Here is an 18,341-nt window from a genome sequence, read left to right on the forward strand (position 1 = left end):
CTGCTGGTGATATTCTGTCAGCACGCGCCCAGGATAGAAAGTCAGAGCGATCGTGACTTGGGGGAATTGGGATGGACCAAGTTACAGTGGATTGCCTGCGCCCAGGGGAGTTTTGAAGGCCCTGAGGAATTCGGGGGGGTTCACAAAAAAAAAAAACACAACACAACGTCGCGCAACTTACTTTGATCAATGGCAGGACTCTACCCGAATGTGTGTGTAGAGTTCCAAGCGAGCGTAAGAAAGGGAATCTGATGCGCAAGAATAAGAAAAACGAAGCCAAAAGGATGGGTGCACGAGAAGGAAGAGATAGAAGCGTCGTGTGAAGATGGACTGCAGCGAGCGAGTGAGTGTGGCCTCTCAATCAAGTCCAGGTGGAAACCGTGAACCAGGGGACAAGGCAAGACAAGGACAAGTGGGAAAAAAGGAGACCTGCCCAAGACGTGCCATTGCTGCAGTCGAGGCTACCAGGCTTAAGCAATGGGGGGCGCCGGGCCTGGTGGCCTCCTGTGGTCTCCTGTGGTCTCCTGTGGTCTCCTGTGGTCTCCTGTGGTCTCTCCAGTGTCTCCACTGCTGCCAAGCCCCGTTTTGGGGCGGCCACGGAAGGAGCCTGGGGGGCCCTGATTGGAGATCAGCAACAGAACCCCGGAAGATTTAGCAGCCCAGTCTCTACTCGGTGCCTACCGTCACTCCCTTGGGAATGCCCATTGGTGGCTGACCCTGCTAATTGTCCATACCCCTGGATCTTCCCCAGCTTGGGTCTGGTCAAGTCCTGTTGTCACCAGTGCGAGTTTGCAGCCACCATGTCCTCCCCTCCACCAAGTAAGTATGCCGTACGAGGTACTGGGTACTGGGTACAAGTACATGTACATGGGCAGGCCTGGCACAGAGTTGAAACGTGACTTTGTTAGTGTACAAATCTAACCCCCGTCCTCTTTTCTACTGTATTGTCTTCCAGCGGGGGTATTCCTGGCCATCCAAAGCCTGGTGGTGGTATGTAGCCGTGGCACGTCATATGTCAACGCCTGCAAATGCCAGATATTCAGTTCTTCCGTCCGTCCCCGTCCATCTTCTCTGCCAGGGACTCATGGCGCCGCAAACACAAATCATCTTGTACAGAGACTTCCTCAGATGACTCCCGCCCCTTCTTGTGATTGAAACCGCTCCATCTGCTTCAACAAATACTGGTACAGCACAAGCATTGTTCCACTCTGTACACTCGTCCAGACAAGTCTGGGTCCCACCCCTCTAAACATGCCGGCAACTCCTTCAGTTTGGTATATCAAGCGCAGACCTTCCATCACAGAAGACGTGTCGAGTGTAGGAATGGAATGGGGCACTGTCCGAGGCCCCGAATGGATCAATCTTGTCTGCGCCTTCTTTTTGGCGCATGCTTTCTGGCTGCTCTTGACCGCTTTCTCCAGATGTGACGTCTGGCTGTTCTTTGCACCATCGGGGCTGATCTGAGTCTGAGTCCTAGTTTTCACAACATCGAGCGGACAGGTGATGACTCCCGCAGCACCACCGGCCGAGGCTGCGGTCAAAATTTCCAGACCCAGTCCGATGTCCTGAGTTCCCATGCAATTCTGCGCAAACCTTCGTTCCTGCTCATAAAACGCAAACTGCAGTGCCGAGAACGGCAGGTCCCGGACGATCGTGGCTTTGTACCCCGAATACAATGCGCCAAACCCTTCTGTTCTGGCTATCGTCCGGGCTGCATCCCACGTTGACTTGTAGTTATATCCAGAATTGAAGAAAGGGTTATTGTATCGACCTTGGAGCTGCAATCGAGTTTTCAACACTTCGGACGGAACATATACGATGGATGCCGCAAAGTCGGCAAGGAAACCTAGGTCGAGAGGTAAGCACGTGCGCAGCAAGGCAGTAGACGAAAAGGACCGCGCTCACCACTCGCGAGATATGATATGGATGGGTTGATCCCTCGGTCCAGCATATGTCGCTTGCAGTATTCATATGAGCCGAAGAATATAACCGTGCCAGGGAACGACCCCAGCATAGCCGCCGTAAAGCCTCCATAGAGTCCTCTTCTTACTCCCTCTTGCCGGAATATCTTGACATAAGAATCGGATAACGTGGTATATCTCGGTGGAAAATGAGGATCTCCTTGTTGTCTCGTCTTCACAGTGTCCAGGGAATGCATAAGAATATCACCGCTCGTGCCGCCTATTCCTCCAGCCAGCATCGACTGTCATTTTGCATTAGCAACCACAGCCTGCCTGCCTCGCTGGGGGGAACATCAATATTTGTAACATACGTGAATGTACGGGGGTCTCTTTAGCTCCAGATCGACTTCCTCCTCCTCCAATCTCTCCATTGTGCGCGGCCGCTTTTTCTGTCGTGCGCCATCGAGATCAAAGTCGGGTTCCGAGTAGCCATTGCGTTGCGCCTCAACAGCAGTGTTTCCGACAGAGCTGTCTGAAAAGAACCAATTCGATAGGCGTGAAGTTAGGCTCATGGAGGGCTCTGGAGCCCCTTGGTCACAGTCACAGCTAAAGAAAAGATTTTGTTGGAAGCCCGGTGAGAGATTAAGAAAGCGAGTGCTTCGCCGCAACAAGATCAGCACAGGGTCTACTTGGTACAGGGCCCTTCCTTCACCAAAAAGTTTGGCGTCCTGCACTCGGCCTTGCCGGGCCTTGGCGAGCCTTGCTCGGCCGACACGGACTGTGGTTCGTCCGATTTGGCAGCCTTGCGGAACAAATGACATATACTGGGTATCCGGAGTAATTGTTGGGATTGCGGGAAGGAATTTCGAGATCCATCAATAATGCCATCCAACATTTCGCTACCTTCATGTACTCTGTATTTACCTGCGATGACCGATGACATCGTCAGGATCGGAGGACTAAGGAGATCCTTCAGCCTTTCCATCCAAGGCTGGCTCTCCACCCCTCAGCATTATGACAACAGGCATTCACTGTGTTGACCGAGGCTCAATTAGTAGCGTTGCAGGACAAAGACAAATGCAGGCGCAACTTTTGCCAAAGAAGTAAGAGAGAATAATTTTGTACACGCCGTTCCTGCATCCGCCTCGCTAAAATCCAGCCATACCCGACAAGCACTCTCACAACATCATCTCCAAGGGATTTTCCACCACCTTCTTCAATTCCCTAATCCATTCAGCTCCCACAGCACCGTCTACGACCTTGTGGTCGAAACTGCCAGTGACAATGATTTGGTCATCCCATTCAGTAACAGTGCCCTCCTCAGTCTCAACCGGAACGGCAACCTTGCGTGTGGTGCCCACGGCGAGAATTGCGGCTTGGGGAGGGTTAATCACAGCTGTAAATCTTTCAACCGCGTGGTTCATGCCCATGTTGCTGATTGTGAATGTGCCGCCTTGATACTCTTCGGGCTTAAGCTTGCCATCTCGCGCTCGCTTTCCGAGGTCCTTGACCGAGTTTGAAATAGCGGAGAGGCCGATACTGTCGGCATTCTTGACGATAGGGGTCATCAAGCCGACGGGGGTGGCGACAGCGACACTCACATCAACTGTGTTATGCTGACGTATGATCGCCTGACCACCATCCTCTCTCCAGCTAGAGTTGACAGCGGGTACCTTCTTGCATGCAATTGCGCAGGCTTTGATCAGGAAATCGTTGACGGATAGTTTGTACTTGCCGTCAGATGCGGCATTGAGTGCCTCTCTCAGCTTGAGCAATTTCGTTACCGAGAGCGTGGTCGAAACAAAGTAGTGGGGGTTTTGGTTCATAGATTCACGGAGTCGTGTAGCAATAGTCTTGCGCATCGAGCTTGCTGGGATGTCCTCATAAGATGGACCTGCAGCGGCGCCAGGCGCAGCGCCCGCCGCAGGTTTATACTTCTCAATGTCGGCAAGGGTGATCCTTCCGCCTGGGCCAGTGCCTTTAACCGACTTGATAGGGACGCCCTTTTCAAGAGCAAGCTTTTTGACAGCAGGACTAATGCTTGGCTCCCTGTCCAGCACCGATTGAAGCTTCTCGCCCGTGGTGTCAGCCTCAACAGCTGCCGGCGCGGGCTCTTTCCCAGCAGGTGGTGCTGTGCCTGAACCTGAATCCAACTTCTCCGTGGCTTCGGCGGTTTCTTCTGCCGGCTTCTCCTGGGGAGGTGCCTTCTCACCGCCGGCATCCTCGAGGGTGAACGATTCGAACGCCGAGACGTCTGTGCCTTCGTCGACCATCACGGCGATCGGCTAATTCTGTGTTAGCAAGTCCGAGTTGTGGTCATGCTTTTGATCGCCTTACATTTCCGACTGCGACATCCTTTTCACCTGTTTCTTTGAGAATTTTGGCAAGAACCCCTTCCTCTTGAAATTCAAAATCCATTTGAGCTTTGTCTGTTTCAATCTCCACAAGGACGTCTCCGGGAGCCAACTTGTCGCCAACCTTCTTCTGCCATGCACCAATGTTGCCGGCGGACATGGTGGGTGAGAGTGCAGGCATACTGATTACAGTATGAGGAGGAAATGCTGTCGGGCACTGTCAGTCATGTTCACGCTTCGCCGGGGAATCGCAGGATCGAGGCGCACATTTCGAGGCATAGTAGCGGCTAAGCACTGACAAGCAGGGGAACGGTTGGGCCCTTTATACACGTGGGTCAGTCCATGCATCGCGCTTCCTGGGGTTGTAATCTGTACACTGCAGGTTTTTGTAGTCTTTGCAAGACAATCTTGCTGGCTCTTGAGCTCGCGGAGGATTGAAGCAGGATGCGTGACCCTGACCGGGACAACAGCGTTGAGGTCGCCATTGGGAAGGACCAGAAGCGGCGGGAAGGGGGAATGCGTGCCGCAGTCTGGGAGGACTCAATGAGGGCAAAGGAGCGACAAGGAAGAAAAAGGAGACAGAAGGAAACCCTGACGGATGAAGTTCCCTTTGACAATGAAGATTGCAGGATAGTATAAGGGATTGTTGGAGTGTTGGCGACAGCTAAGAAAATGGGTTGAGCACGAAGTCCAACTCCACTCCGGTTTCCGAAATGGCACTGGGCGGGAGAGGCGAGGCCGGCGGGCGACAGCTTTTTTGGGGGGGCCATCCATGGGCTGGTGACGCTAGTGAGGCCCAACTATTGGAGCTCCGGAGAGCAAAAGCTCGAGCTTAAGGTCTTCACTTAGGCCTCAAATGTCCGCCCGTTGTAACCACGTAAGCAGCGGCATTGGTCTCTATACCTAAACCCAGAACACCCTGTCCGCACCCGACGACCCTGGCGGTTTAGGGTGCACCCTGACTCTCCGCAGCATTTACCAAATGCGAGCAGGCACTGATTATTCCTGGCAACGCGGAAAACGAACATCTGTACAGATCGACTTCGCGATTACCACCCCTGTTTACTGAGCTGACTCTATGATTGCAATGTGTCCGAAATTTCCTACCGATCTCCGGTGATCTCGTATCCTCTATCTGCTCCATCATCCTCCTTTCCGCGCCCGGCCCAATGTCTGGCGTCGAGAGTGAGCCGCCGCAGATCGACTCCAACCTGGACCACGACTTACAATCAGAGCCTCTCTCGGAAGATGAGGCTGAGGCTAGCGAGCCCGAATATGAGGCGGCTTCTACCGACGGCATTGGCCTTCATGGCCCATCAAGTCACGGAGTGACAATAATGGTCGAGGATGCGGATGCCGAAGATGGGCCACCGGAGGAGGACACGGGCGAGGTCGTCTCTCAAGGTGATACCTCTGTGATAATGGAGTCTCAACAGGACTCCGGCGAGGGTGCTGGGAAAGAGGCGGAAGAGGTACCGCAAAACAATATCGTCGAGAATGCGTCAACGGAGGCTGGAGACGACAACTCGACAAAGGTTGAGCAGCGCCCAAACCAGCATCAGGATGAAACAGAGTCTAGGGAGACGGCAGCTGCGCTGGAGGGCCATCCAGAGATACTAGAGCGCAAGCCTACAACGACAGCAACACGCCCTCTCCAGGTTAACTCTACGGTCTTCGTTGTGAGTGCTCTAGAAACGATCGGAGCAGCCAAGGAAGTCCGCAGAAATAAGGAGTTTGCAGATGCTGTCCAGGCCGCTTTGTCGAACATCAGGAATACGGAACAGGCGGTCAATCCAGAAATCATTTTCCGCCCATTGCAAATGGCGACCAAATCGTTCAATATACATCTGCAGGTGACGGCTTTGGATTGTATTGGGAAGCTGATCAGCTATTCATATTTTGCATTTCCGGCTGTCGCAACAAATCAACCCGGCTCAGCGGGCACCCCGCCTCTCATTGAAAGGGCGATTGAGGCGATCTGCGACTGCTTCGAAAATGAAGCTACTGCCGTGGAAATTCAGCAGCAGATTATCAAGTCTTTGCTCGCGGCAGTTCTGGATGACAAAATTGTCGTGCACGGCGCGGGTCTTTTGAAAGCCGTCCGCCAAATCTACAACATCTTTATATATTCCAAATCGAGTCAAAACCAACAGGTTGCCCAAGGATCATTGCTCCAGATGATTGCCACAGTCTTTGAAAGAGTCAAAGTCAGACTGGATTTGAAGGAGACACGCCTGAGAGAGTCCACGGAGGCGAAATCGGACGAAGGACTGACCGCAGAAGGCCATGGAGGCATGAATGGCATGAACGGACAGGTGGATACACCAGACCATGACACTCCTCCCCAGCTCACGGAGGGGTTAGCTCCTGGCCAGGAAAAATTGACCCTGCAGAGCTTTGAAAACAACAAGAACCTGGACGATGCAATTGTCGCCGACAGTGCTCCAACTACAGTCACGCGCGTTAGACGGGAGCGCAAAAATACTCGCACCAGTTCTGCGCCGGTATCTCGATCTAGCTTGCAAGAAGAACGCGACGAGGCGGAACTGTCTCCGGAGGACGAGGACGATGTCTATATCAAAGATGCCTTCTTAGTGTTCCGTTCACTATGCAAACTGAGCCAGAAAGTCTTGAGCTACGATCAGCAGCAGGACCTCCGGAGTCAAAACATGCGCTCCAAGCTGTTATCTCTTCATTTGATTTATCATGTCATCAACAACTACACCACGGTCTTCACATCCGCATTCTCGAATATTAAAAGTGGTAACAACGCCGACCCGACACCGTTCTTGCAAGTTGCTAAACCTCACTTGTGCCTGAGCCTGTCTAGGAATGCCGCGAGCTCGGTTCCACGGGTCTATGAAGTGTGTTGCGAAATATTTTGGCTTTCACTGAAACACATGCGCGTCCTCCTGAAAAAGGAACTCGAAGTCTTCCTGAAAGAAATTTATCTAGCTGTGTTGGAACGACGGAACGCACCACTTTTCCAGAAACAGATGTTTATGGACGTTTTGGAAAGGCTCTCGGGTGATCCTCGTGCTCTAGTGGAGATCTACCTCAATTACGACTGCGACCGGACTGCACTGGACAACATGTATCAAGAAATCATTGAGCACCTGTCTCGGATCTGCAGCACACCCGTTGCAGTCACCGCTGTTCAGCAACACCAATACCAAGAACAACAGACAAAACCATTGACCCCTATCTCTGAATGGCATTCACGAGGCGCGTTACTTCCTGGCTTGTCGACAGCAAGCCTAAGTCAGCATCCGCCGCCCTCGCCGCCCATACCGGTTGAATATGCTTTGAAACAGCAGTCATTGCGCTGTCTGGTTGAGATTCTTCACTCCCTCGATAATTGGTCCAGTCAAGGCACTCCAGAACTAGTCAACGGATCACGATATCCAGCATCGAGAGGCTCATATGAGGACTCTAGGGAGTCTTTAGACTACAGTGAAAAGCCACCTCCGTCGCCCCGCGTTCCAGGCCTAGGTAGCGAATCGGGCATCTCCACGCCAGTAGCCGAAGACGATCCAACTGAAGTCGAGAAAGTGAGAATGCGGAAGTTTGCCCTAAACGAGGCAATCCGACAATTCAATTTTAAACCGAAACGAGGAATCAAAGCTCTCTTGGCCGAAGGGTTTATACGCGGCGACAGCCCTCAGGATATCGCCAAATTCTTATATGCAAATGACAGACTCGACAAAGCTATGCTAGGTGAATACCTCGGTGAGGGCGATGAGAAGAATGTTGCCACCATGCATGCTTTTGTCGACATGATGGACTTTAGCAAAAGACGCTTTGTTGATGCCCTGAGGCAGTTCCTGCAAAGTTTTCGCCTCCCAGGAGAAGCCCAGAAGATCGACCGTTTCATGCTCAAGTTCGCTGAGCGATATCTCAGTGGCAATCCAAATGCATTTGCGAATGCCGACACTGCTTATGTACTCGCATATTCGGTCATCATGTTAAATACTGATCAACACAGCACGAAGCTGAAAGGTGGTAGAATGACTGTAGAAGATTTCATCAAGAACAACAGGGGGATCAACGACGGTCAGGATTTGCCCGCTGATTATCTAAGCGGCATCTTCGAAGAAATCTCCAACAATGAAATTGTCCTACATTCTGAGCGGGAGCACGCTGCTGAGTTGGGTATTGCTAGTGTTACGAGTGCAGGCTTTGCCTCAAGAGCGGGTCAAGCTCTAGCCAACGTCGGCAGAGACCTTCAGAAGGAGAAATACACCCAAGCCTCCGAGGAAATGGCAAACAAGACGGAACAGCTATATCGAAGTCTCATCAGAGCACAGAAACGTTCAGCAGTCCGAGAGGCACTATCCCGGTTCATTCCCGCAACCTCCATCAAGCATGTAGGGCCCATGTTCAACGTGACATGGATGTCATTCCTTTCAGCCTTCTCCAGTCAGATGCAGGACGCACAAAACCTAGATCTTATCAAGCAGTGCCTAGATGGACTAAGGTTAGCTATCAGAATAGCCTGCAGGTTTGACTTGGAGACACCCAGAGTTGCGTTTGTCACGGCGCTTGCCAAGTTCACGAACCTTGGTAATCTCAAAGAAATGATGGCCAAGAATTTGGAGGCGTTGAAAGTGCTCATCGAGGTTGCTCTGACAGAAGGCGATCTCTTGAAAAGCTCGTGGCGGGAGGTTTTGATGTGCATCAGTCAGCTCGACAGATTGCAGCTGCTTTCAACCGGAATTGACGAAGGGGTCATTCCAGATGTCACAAGGGCCAACATTTCCACACCCTCCAGTGCATCGAGAGACAGTACTAGAAGCCGTCGGTCGATGCAAGCTGCCAAACGACCGAGGCCGAGATCCGCACACAGTTTTCGACCAGAGGTCGCAGATGAGACAAAGTCTACAGATATGGTCCGAGGAGTAGACCGGATCTTTACCAATACCGCAAAGTTATCCTCCGAGGCGATTGTCGATTTCGTCCAGGCATTAAGCGACGTCAGTTGGCAAGAGATTCAGTCCTCTGGGAATAGCGAATCGCCGCGCATGTACAGCCTGCAAAAGCTGGTGGAAATCAGCTATTACAACATGACAAGGGTCAGGATAGAATGGACCCGGATTTGGGAGGTCCTGGGGGAGCATTTCAACCAGGTTGGCTGCCACAACAACACCGCTGTGGTGTTCTTTGCCCTGGATTCGCTTCGCCAGCTCTCCATGAGGTTCATGGAAATCGAAGAGTTGCCGGGGTTCAAATTCCAAAAAGACTTCTTGAAGCCATTTGAACACGTGATGGCAAACAGCACCGTTGTCACTGTCAAGGACATGGTCTTGAGATGTCTGATTCAGATGATCCAAGCCCGTGGCGACAACATCAGGTCGGGTTGGAAGACCATGTTCGGAGTCTTCTCGGTTGCTGCCAGAGAGCACTATGAAGCAATTGTCAATATCGCCTTTGACTATACCAACCAGATCTACAACACCCGGTTTGGCGTTGTCATCTCGCAAGGCTCATTTCCAGACCTCATTGTCTGTCTTACCGAGTTCTCTAAGAACCTTAAGTTCCAGAAAAAGTCACTTCAGGCGATTGAGTTGCTCAAGTCAACAGTACCGAAGATGCTGAAGACTCCAGAATGCCCTCTTTCGAGGCGTCACGGCAAGATGCCCGAATCCGAGGAATCTGGTGTGGTGGCAGGGGTCAAACAACCATCTTCACAGACTGAGGAGGAACAGTTTTGGTATCCGGTATTGATTGCTTACCAGGACGTGTTGATGACGGGGGAGGATCTTGAAGTTCGGTCTCGAGCTCTCACCTATCTCTTTGAAGCTCTCATCAGATATGGCGGTGATTTCCCTAGCGAGTTCTGGGATGTTCTTTGGCGCCAGCTATTATACCCCATATTCGTCGTCTTGCAAAGCAAGTCGGAGATGTCGAAAGCCCCCAACCACGAGGAACTGTCAGTGTGGCTGTCGACGACTATGATCCAAGCCCTGCGAAACATGATCACACTCTTCACACACTACTTCGATTCGTTGGAGCACATGCTTGACCGGTTCCTCGATCTACTCACGTTGTGCATTTGTCAAGAGAATGACACCATAGCCCGAATAGGGAGCAATTGCCTCCAGCAACTGATCCTCCAGAACGTCACCAAATTCTCCCCCGAGCACTGGTCAAGGATTGTGACTGCATTTGTGGAGCTCTTCAACAGGACGACGGCTTACGAATTGTTCTCAGCTGCGGCAACAATGTCCGATGCTCGACCAACCCCTGGACACGATGGGACCGAAGGCCTATCTATCTCTGGAACCACGATTGTCGAGACTCCAACAACAAATGGCGCACCCGCGTCATTCCACGGCCCAACGCCTTCTTTGGAATCACAAATGAGCTCGGCCGCGCCCATCCCCGAAATCCCACCCACCCAGAGCACTCAAGAATTGGAGGACTACCGCCCGCATTCCGACATGCAAGCACCTGCACCTGTTGTGACGGCTGCGCGACGCCGCTTCTTTAACAGAATCATCACCAACTGCGTTCTTCAGCTGCTCATGATCGAGACGGTCGCAGAACTGTTCTCCAACGACTCGGTCTACGCCCAAATCCCCTCCTCCGAGCTTCTGCGCCTAATGGCACTCCTTAAGAAGTCCTACCAATTCGCCAAGAAGTTCAACGGTGACAAGGAGCTCCGCATGGCTCTTTGGAGACAAGGCTTCATGCGACAACCGCCGAACTTGTTGAAGCAGGAATCCGGATCGGCGAATACGTATGTGAGCATCTTGCTCAGGATGTATCATGACGAAGGGGAAGAGCGGAGGTCAAGTCGCGATCAAACGGAAGGCGCTCTGATACCGTAAGTACCTATCATTATCTTTTTTCGGGAGTGGTTGCGAAGTTGCCGTTGCTAATTCTATTGCTTTCCCAGTCTGTGCGCCGACATCATCCGCTCCTTCATTCTACTCGACGAAGAGACCCAACAACGGAATATCGTCGCATGGAGGCCTGTCGTCATTGACGTCCTGGAGGGCTACACGAACTTCCCCAAGGAGAGCTTTGAGAAGCACCTCGACACATTCTACCCTCTCGCCGTGGGCCTGTTGGAAAAGGAAATCGGCTCCGACCTGCGCAACGCGCTGTGGGGCATGTTCCGCCGCGTGGGCGAGGTCAAGTTTGGAATGCCTGAACTGGTGCTGATGAGAGGGAGGGACGGCAGCGTGAGCTCGACGAGGAATGGCAGCGTCGGTGGTGGCGCGCCGACCAGTCCGGGCCAGTCGAGTCGGGGAATCGAGTTCTCACAAAGCGGTGGGAGGAGAGGGAGCCGGGTGAGTAGGACGGGGCCTGCATAGAGAGACGATGGAGCCAGGAGGAGCCAGAAGGAGCAGACATTCATGCTTATGCCTGCTTGGTCTTTCAGAGATGTTTTAGACATGTGGTGAAGGCTGCATTCTTTGGCATTGTTGTATGAACGGAGCGTGCCAGATCAGATCTGACATGACCTGGACCTGAATTGACTTGAGCCCCCTTTGTATCAAATGAACGGAAAGGAAATGAAAGGATGTGATTTTACTCTACATAGGTCTCTCCCCCCCCCCCCACCCAATGGCCGGCTATGTACGTATGTAGCCCAATCGACCGCAATCGACCGACCAAGGACCGAACTACCTTGCCAACAGAGCCTCCGTCCCTTCTCACCGCCCCCGGCCCCCCCCTCTCTGTCTCGCAGTTTTCTCACTCCTCGGGGCTAGACGCGAGGCGCTCACGATGCTACCGCCGGGCCGAGACCGGGACCGGGGCTGGCGACGCGACTCTCCGCTTGAGCCAGCCGCAGAAACTCTCGAAGAGGACCAGGTTTTGGCCTTGGAGGTGGCGCATGTGGATATAAACGCGCGCGTGGGCGTGCTCGTGAATGTCCATGTCCATGTCCACGTCGGGATCAGTTGTTCCGGGACTGGGTCCAGTGCTGGCTCGGGTCTTGGATGCGGTGCTGGGGCGCGTGCTGCTTGGTCTGACGCCGCTGGTGGAAAGGGGATGAGGGCGTTGAGAAGGGCGAGATAGAGGGGCAGGACCACCAGCAGCAGATCCAGGGGAAGGAGTGATGGAGATTCTCACGACGAGAGCGGGTTCGGGCTCGGGTTCTTCCTCGGACGAGTCGGTGTCGTGTTCGTGTCCCGATTCACGTTCGGATTCGGCTCTTTTCCGCCTTCTCGCCTTGCGACTCCATACGTCTCCGTGTCTGGACATGAATATACCGAACCCCCTGGCGCGATCGACCTTCCAGCGCACGCCTTCGCCGTCCAGGCTCTGGATCTGGGAGCAGACCTTGTCTAGCACGCTGCCTAGACCATCACCACCTCCGCTGCCGCCAGCAGGCAGCTCAAACTCCATCTCCGTGATGGCGGGTAAGAGCTTCCTCTCGACGCCGCTCCCGCTGCCCACTGACCTCGCCACGTTGTTGGCGGGTCTGTAGCCCATCCAGCTCCACGCGACACACCACCTCCTCGTCCTCTGTCCCTGGACGAACTCGGCCACGGTGTAGTTCCCACTCCCGCTCTCGCGAAGATGCTCTACGACGGCGCCCACACTCGACAACTTGCCCAGCATGGCGCTGAACCACTGGATCTTCCTCTTGTTCGCGGGGAGGAGCGATTCGGCTATGATTTTCGACACGAAGCCGATTTCGCCGCCGGGGGTGATCATTTCCACCGTTGAGCCGGTGCAGCTTGAATTTGGGGGACGGGACTTTTGATGAGCTGAGTCCAGGAGCGATTGCGTCGAAGGGTAGAACGGCGGGTTGGTGAGGAGGATGTCGATCCTGCTCCAGGGAAAGGAGGGGGCCGTCAGCAGCCTCAGACGACTAATTAATACTTACCTCCCTTCACTCTAGATGATGGGAAAAGGAAATGCCAAAACAGACATCTGCCACGTACCGATCAAACCTCTGAAGCTGGCCCGTAGGGATCAACCGGTCTCCCTTGTCGTCCGTATCGATCAATCTAATGCGTGCCTGCAGCTTATTGGCGAGGATATTTCTCTGCGCGTACTCGCGGTTCTTCTCATCGATCTCAGTTGCCAGGAAGCGCCATTGCTGGCGTTGCCGACAAGCGAGGAGTGGGTAGATTGCAGATGCCCCCGTGCCGCTTTTTCATGACGCGCAGGGAAAGAAGTTAGCCTCGAACAGAGACCGTGGTGCATGCGATAGATAGACCGATAGACGGACGGGGCGAGCCCATTGAAAATGATGGCCGGGATTGAAGGCGGGACAGGGAAAGGGAAAAGGCAAAACAAAACATACATGTCGAGTCCAATCACCTGCCTGTCGGGATCGAAACCTTGATGGAAAGAGGGAGAGGTGCTGTCCAGCAGACGCTGGATGAAGAGAATATAATTGAATCGGTTCGGGACCTATGAAATTCTCGCCAACCGTCAACAACAAGGTCAAAAGGGAGGGAGACGTAGATAGATAGGTCCTATCCCCGGGAGCTGCGAGACCCTTTTCTCCTGAAGAATGGAGGAGGAACACAGACGTACAGGCGGGCACAACCTGTCTTCGGGCAAGTCGATATTGAGATCGAAGTCTCGATGGAGGAGGCATTTGGTTAATTGTCTGTAGGAACGTCGTCCGTGGTTAGGGAGGAGGAGGAAGACGAGGAAGAGGGTCCCCGATGGAGAGCCTGATATGGCTTTAGTCGGTCAGGACATACCTGACGCTCTCTGGGTCGGAGAAGTCGAGTTGTCGGTTGGGTTTCAGTCTTTGACATTGACGATGTTAGCCGCTGGCATTCCCTTGTCGTTGTTGATAGATTGACAGATTGGTTAACGACAGAGACCGGGACGGTGTAAATGACATCTCCTTCAAACGCGTCTTGCTCCGAGCTTGAATCTCACCTTTTTGCAAAGTCGGGATATTGCAGTGCCAGAGTTGTGAAGTCCACATCGTTCTCGTAGATATTATCGGGGGCTGGCATATTGTGTTTCGTGGGTGTGTATGTCGGGCGTAAAGCTTCTTGATGGCAGCGGGCTGCCGTCAAACCATCCAAGTGGTCAAGAATGCTCGTGTGCTACTCCTGATATACCTAACATGATCAGAAGGGTCACCTTGTGATCTGGGGCGGGTGGACGACATACGAGGTTTTCTCGTGTGACCGTTTTAGTGAAATTGAGACGAGCGGTTGATTGTCGTATATGTATCCGGCAGCCTTGCCAAGAAGGTACAAAATGAATCGACGAGGCTACAAGGCTGAGGCCGCCTCTGACTTCGCTATTCCAAAAGGGAGAAAAAGGGGATCGTCCCAAAGGCTGGATAGGCAACAAAGTAATGCGATGTTATCAATGTCGTTTTCCCTGGAAACAAAGCCAGAGCTCAATGAATGTCAATGCAATGTCAGTTCACCAATGCGCTTGCTTTTTCGCAATACTCAATTCTTACTATGCAAATCCTCACTCATCGAATATGTGCTGCTTTCGCTGAAATGAAAATGACCTCAAGTAGCTTTCACCGTTTTTCGTTGACTGTTCTCAGATAATACCTGGCAATGAAGAGAAAGGGGAAAGGTGGAGGCTAGAAAATCTCAGTGAAGGACAACAGCTTGTTGGATTTCCTGCACCCCCGACATTGAAATCCGATAGTTCTTCCTCGTGGTTCTGCCCCACCGCATGACAGCAACGAGCTCGTTACGTTCCAAGATGACGTGGACGGCGAGCCCCTCCCTTGTATCGCGCAGTTCGGGATTCAAGGGGAACCATATCCTTGACCGGTCAAACTCGGTCAGGATCTCCAGCTCAGGAAGGATAAAGCACTCAAGATGCACGTCGGGATGGCTGCCAAAGGTATCTTTGATCAAGTCGTGGAGGCGGGTCTGGAGAGTCTGTAGCGCTTTGTGGTTAACTGGCCGTCTGACCACGGGACTGAGCTTGTCATAGAGTTCCTTCCATCCGTGATCTCGGGCAACGTCGAGCGGAGTGCTATACTCGCTTGAAGTGTGCGTGTCTCGCACTGTTCTCGCAAGACCTGGTAGAGAGTCAATATCCCATATTACATCGTGGCGACCTGTCACTTACGCCAAGCTCCCTCTTTCAGCAGAGACTCCGCTGCCGACTTGTCTCCATACCATGCGGCTTGGTGTAGGGGCCTGAATCCGCTGGTGATCTTGTTCGTCTCAGTCGCCTTGTCTAGACAGACAGTCAACATGATGCTCGAGTCCACGTCGCGTGAGTTTGAAAATTACAAATTGAAGTGCAGTTGATCCAATTCTGTTTGTAGTCCCGGCGAGCTCTGCCGAGCAAATCCGTCACCCCGTTCCAGTTGCCAGCCCAAGCCAGATCAGCCAGCAGATGTCGGTCCCGAAAGTAGGGCATAGTGTAATCCTGGCCTGGCTTGCAACGGAACTGCCCATACCAAGCAATTCCCTCGGCCTTGTAAGGGGAATATATGCCGTTGTCATCGAATCGAGGAGTTTTCGATTGGTCCGAATTCAACGTCAACGACATGGATATGACTAATTCCAATATCTTTGAGACCTGTTCGGAATTTTGAGAGAGCTGGTGATGCTGTTCAAAGAGGTACTCGCTGTGTAGGCCGTTAGTGGCCTTGCCCCAATGCGAACTAAAGAGATTGTAGCATACTTCACCAGTCGCTTCGATATCCACTCTGTCTGTTTCTGCAATTTTCTCACCTTGTCTTCGACAAAATCCTTCCTCCGGAGCCACCACCACCTGTCAGCCAGCTTCATCTTCTCTCCTTTCCCATCTCCATCCTTATTGTCCGGCTTCTTGCCAGACGTGAGGTCGTCTAGTTCTTTCAGAAGTTCTATGCAGTCTGTCGAACTCACTTGTTTGTCAAGGATATCTTGCTGTTCTCGAGGTAGAGCCTTCTGGAAGATCGACAGCCGGTCCAGTAGCACGCGAAGCTTTTCGGTCTCGTTGATAACCCGGTTCAGACCCACTGGAGCGTCGTGCATTGTCTGGCCGGCTTCGACGAGCCGTTTTACTACAACCTGCGTAAGCTCGAGCACAGAGATGACAGTCCCGGGGTCCATTATGGTAGGCCACGAGCTGGAGAGCGCAATAAGACGGTGCGCAGGATAAGACTGATTTTCGACGTAATCGTGTGAATATATATCTGCTAACACAGTACCCGTAAGTGCGGCGGCTAATGACATAGAACGAATGATTAATCCCCTGGTGTACGCTCCGTGGGCAATGTGGGCTATATGGAAAGGTAATAGCCGTCAAGAGGGTTCGATGCTATTCCGTATCCAAGAGGATACAGAGTGTCTGACAGCCACGGAAGATCACTATCGAATATCCACGTCAAGAACGCCAAGGCGCCAAAGAATCACATAACTAGTTACATATCGAGGTATGTTAATGCCAACTTTGATTTCATGTGTTATTTGTCGACGAGAAATCGATAATGGTATGTATGGACAAGCGAGCAAAGATCCAGTTAGAACCAGAAATTGAAAGCACACATTGAATATCAAAAAAAGGAATTGTATCTGTCTCCGAACAAGGACATAGGCCTTTCCAACCCGGTGCATGCACCAGACATGCACCAGCCAAAACCTCATCGCCATGGGTATAGAGCCTATTCGACTGAACTCATGGAACTGAAATGCGAAGGTACAAGCCAACTGAAATCCCCAGCGCCGTCAATGGTCCACCAACAATAATCGTAACTCGTATCATCCCGTTTTCCCAAGGTTGAACCCCTTAACCCTAACCACTGTACAGGTGCAGACCCAACCCCTCGTGACACAGCGTACGCTCGACCGGTCCCGCGTTTCTTTCGAACAACCACAATCCTCCCCCCCCCCCCCCCCCCCCTGGGAACCCTCTACCTCTTCAATACAGCTTCATACAAGCTCACAGCAGCTCCAAGGCCCGAACTGACCATCATTGCAAAATGCCCGCCTGGAATGCTCTCGTTGACGGTCGCAATGGTAAAGTGATTGTAGAGCCCGCCCAGAGTATAGTGATAGGCGTACACCAGGTACACGATCAACCCTTTGGCAAGACTGAAAACGAACGGATCAAATTGCATTTGCGCATTTGCCTGGAGGGCGGCTTGGCGCGTCGAATAGCTGTGGCTGGGATGGGCCTTGAGCGGCAGGTTGATAAAGTACGAGATGGTGGCCGGCAGAATCAACGAGGTTAGCGTCCACAGTGAGAAGGGTGACCAGAACCTGGACTCCAACAACAGAAACAGGTCTGGAACCATGATTGGCGTCTTGGTCGACTTAATGTAGGGAATGGCGGGAATTTCAGTCAACAGCTTGTTGGGTAAAATTTGCGCGCGAAGACCATAAGCCTCTAGAAGTATGGCCAGCACGATGATGGTCACGGGTGAGGACAGAATATCGCGCGTGGCATCGGCATATTCATGAAGCTGGGTTTGCTCATAAGCATGAGAGATGGAAGTCCGAATGCGACGCGTTTGTTGATCAATGGCATCCGTGACGACGGCCGGCGAGGGTGGTATGGGAATCTGGGAAGCCAGAATCGAGGTCCGACGCGCCACCTCTTTGGCCGGGGTTTTGACAAGCGCATTGACGGTTGTTTGTGATTCCTCCCTGTTATGGACTGGTCAGCAACAATACCAAAACAACACGGATTGAGGCGCGACCCATACCCCTCTTGAGTGGTCGAGGTTGTCTTCCGTCGCGGTTTCTTTACAGGAGCGGGAGCATCGTCGTCCGACTTGACATGTTCCGAGACTTTCTCAGCTGCGGTTCTCTTGGTTGGCGATCGCGAGCTGCTAGCCAAACGCTTGTAATATTCGCTCAGGGAGGGGTCTTTGCTGTATGTGGTGGAATTGGTGCGCAAGTGTTTGTCGAGGGCGAGCTCGAGCTCGGCCTTCTTCAAATGAGCATAGCTGCGGTCGCATACCAGTCAGCAAGGATGCGCCAGGCAATGCGACCCGGAAAAGCACGCGTCGGAAGCAACAACAAGGGAAAGAACGTACTCGGGCAGCTTGCTGGCCTCGGCGAACTCGGTAAGATCGCTTTTGCGCAGTTTCTGGAGATATGGTAAACCTGACATGGTGGCGCGAGGAGGCGCAATTTGGAACAAGAACGCGTATGGTTTCAACTGGGATTGAGTGATGCGATTGTGT

General features: G+C 52.6%; 6 protein-coding genes across 6 annotated transcripts; 1 reads left to right on the forward strand and 5 right to left on the reverse strand.

Moving 5' to 3' along the window:
* Positions 1-1,124: 1,124 nt before the first annotated feature.
* On the reverse strand, positions 1,125-2,473 carry A1O5_05984 (uncharacterized protein; the record flags this gene model as incomplete). The annotated part of the gene is made up of 3 exons (XM_007746580.1): positions 1,125-1,846; positions 1,906-2,203; positions 2,273-2,473. The coding sequence occupies 3 exons, from the start codon at positions 2,471-2,473 to the stop codon at positions 1,125-1,127; spliced, it is 1,221 nt and encodes a 406-aa protein (XP_007744770.1).
* A 606-nt stretch (positions 2,474-3,079) lies between these two features.
* A1O5_05985 (pyruvate dehydrogenase E2 component (dihydrolipoamide acetyltransferase)) lies at positions 3,080-4,415 on the reverse strand (the record flags this gene model as incomplete). The annotated part of the gene is made up of 2 exons (XM_007746581.1): positions 3,080-4,186; positions 4,239-4,415. 2 exons carry the CDS (start codon positions 4,413-4,415, stop codon positions 3,080-3,082), a joined length of 1,284 nt encoding a protein of 427 aa, XP_007744771.1.
* Positions 4,416-5,424: 1,009 nt separating this feature from the next.
* A1O5_05986 (uncharacterized protein) lies at positions 5,425-11,574 on the forward strand (the record flags this gene model as incomplete). The annotated part of the gene is made up of 2 exons (XM_007746582.1): positions 5,425-11,081; positions 11,154-11,574. The coding sequence occupies 2 exons, from the start codon at positions 5,425-5,427 to the stop codon at positions 11,572-11,574; spliced, it is 6,078 nt and encodes a 2,025-aa protein (XP_007744772.1).
* A 418-nt stretch (positions 11,575-11,992) lies between these two features.
* A1O5_05987 (uncharacterized protein) lies at positions 11,993-14,193 on the reverse strand (the record flags this gene model as incomplete). Its single annotated transcript, XM_007746583.1, has 6 exons — positions 11,993-13,040; positions 13,156-13,365; positions 13,521-13,630; positions 13,757-13,832; positions 13,930-13,977; positions 14,114-14,193. The coding sequence occupies 6 exons, from the start codon at positions 14,191-14,193 to the stop codon at positions 11,993-11,995; spliced, it is 1,572 nt and encodes a 523-aa protein (XP_007744773.1).
* Positions 14,194-14,796: 603 nt separating this feature from the next.
* A1O5_05988 (uncharacterized protein) lies at positions 14,797-16,263 on the reverse strand (the record flags this gene model as incomplete). Its single annotated transcript, XM_007746584.1, has 4 exons — positions 14,797-15,236; positions 15,287-15,397; positions 15,454-15,794; positions 15,851-16,263. 4 exons carry the CDS (start codon positions 16,261-16,263, stop codon positions 14,797-14,799), a joined length of 1,305 nt encoding a protein of 434 aa, XP_007744774.1.
* An 800-nt stretch (positions 16,264-17,063) lies between these two features.
* On the reverse strand, positions 17,064-18,268 carry A1O5_05989 (uncharacterized protein; the record flags this gene model as incomplete). Its single annotated transcript, XM_007746585.1, has 3 exons — positions 17,064-17,799; positions 17,859-18,101; positions 18,192-18,268. The coding sequence occupies 3 exons, from the start codon at positions 18,266-18,268 to the stop codon at positions 17,064-17,066; spliced, it is 1,056 nt and encodes a 351-aa protein (XP_007744775.1).
* Between the last annotated feature and the right edge of the window lie 73 nt (positions 18,269-18,341).

The sequence above is a fragment of the Cladophialophora psammophila genome (genome assembly GCF_000585535.1).
Source record: "Cladophialophora psammophila CBS 110553 chromosome Unknown aczJe-supercont1.8, whole genome shotgun sequence".
NCBI lineage: Eukaryota > Fungi > Ascomycota > Eurotiomycetes > Chaetothyriales > Herpotrichiellaceae > Cladophialophora > Cladophialophora psammophila.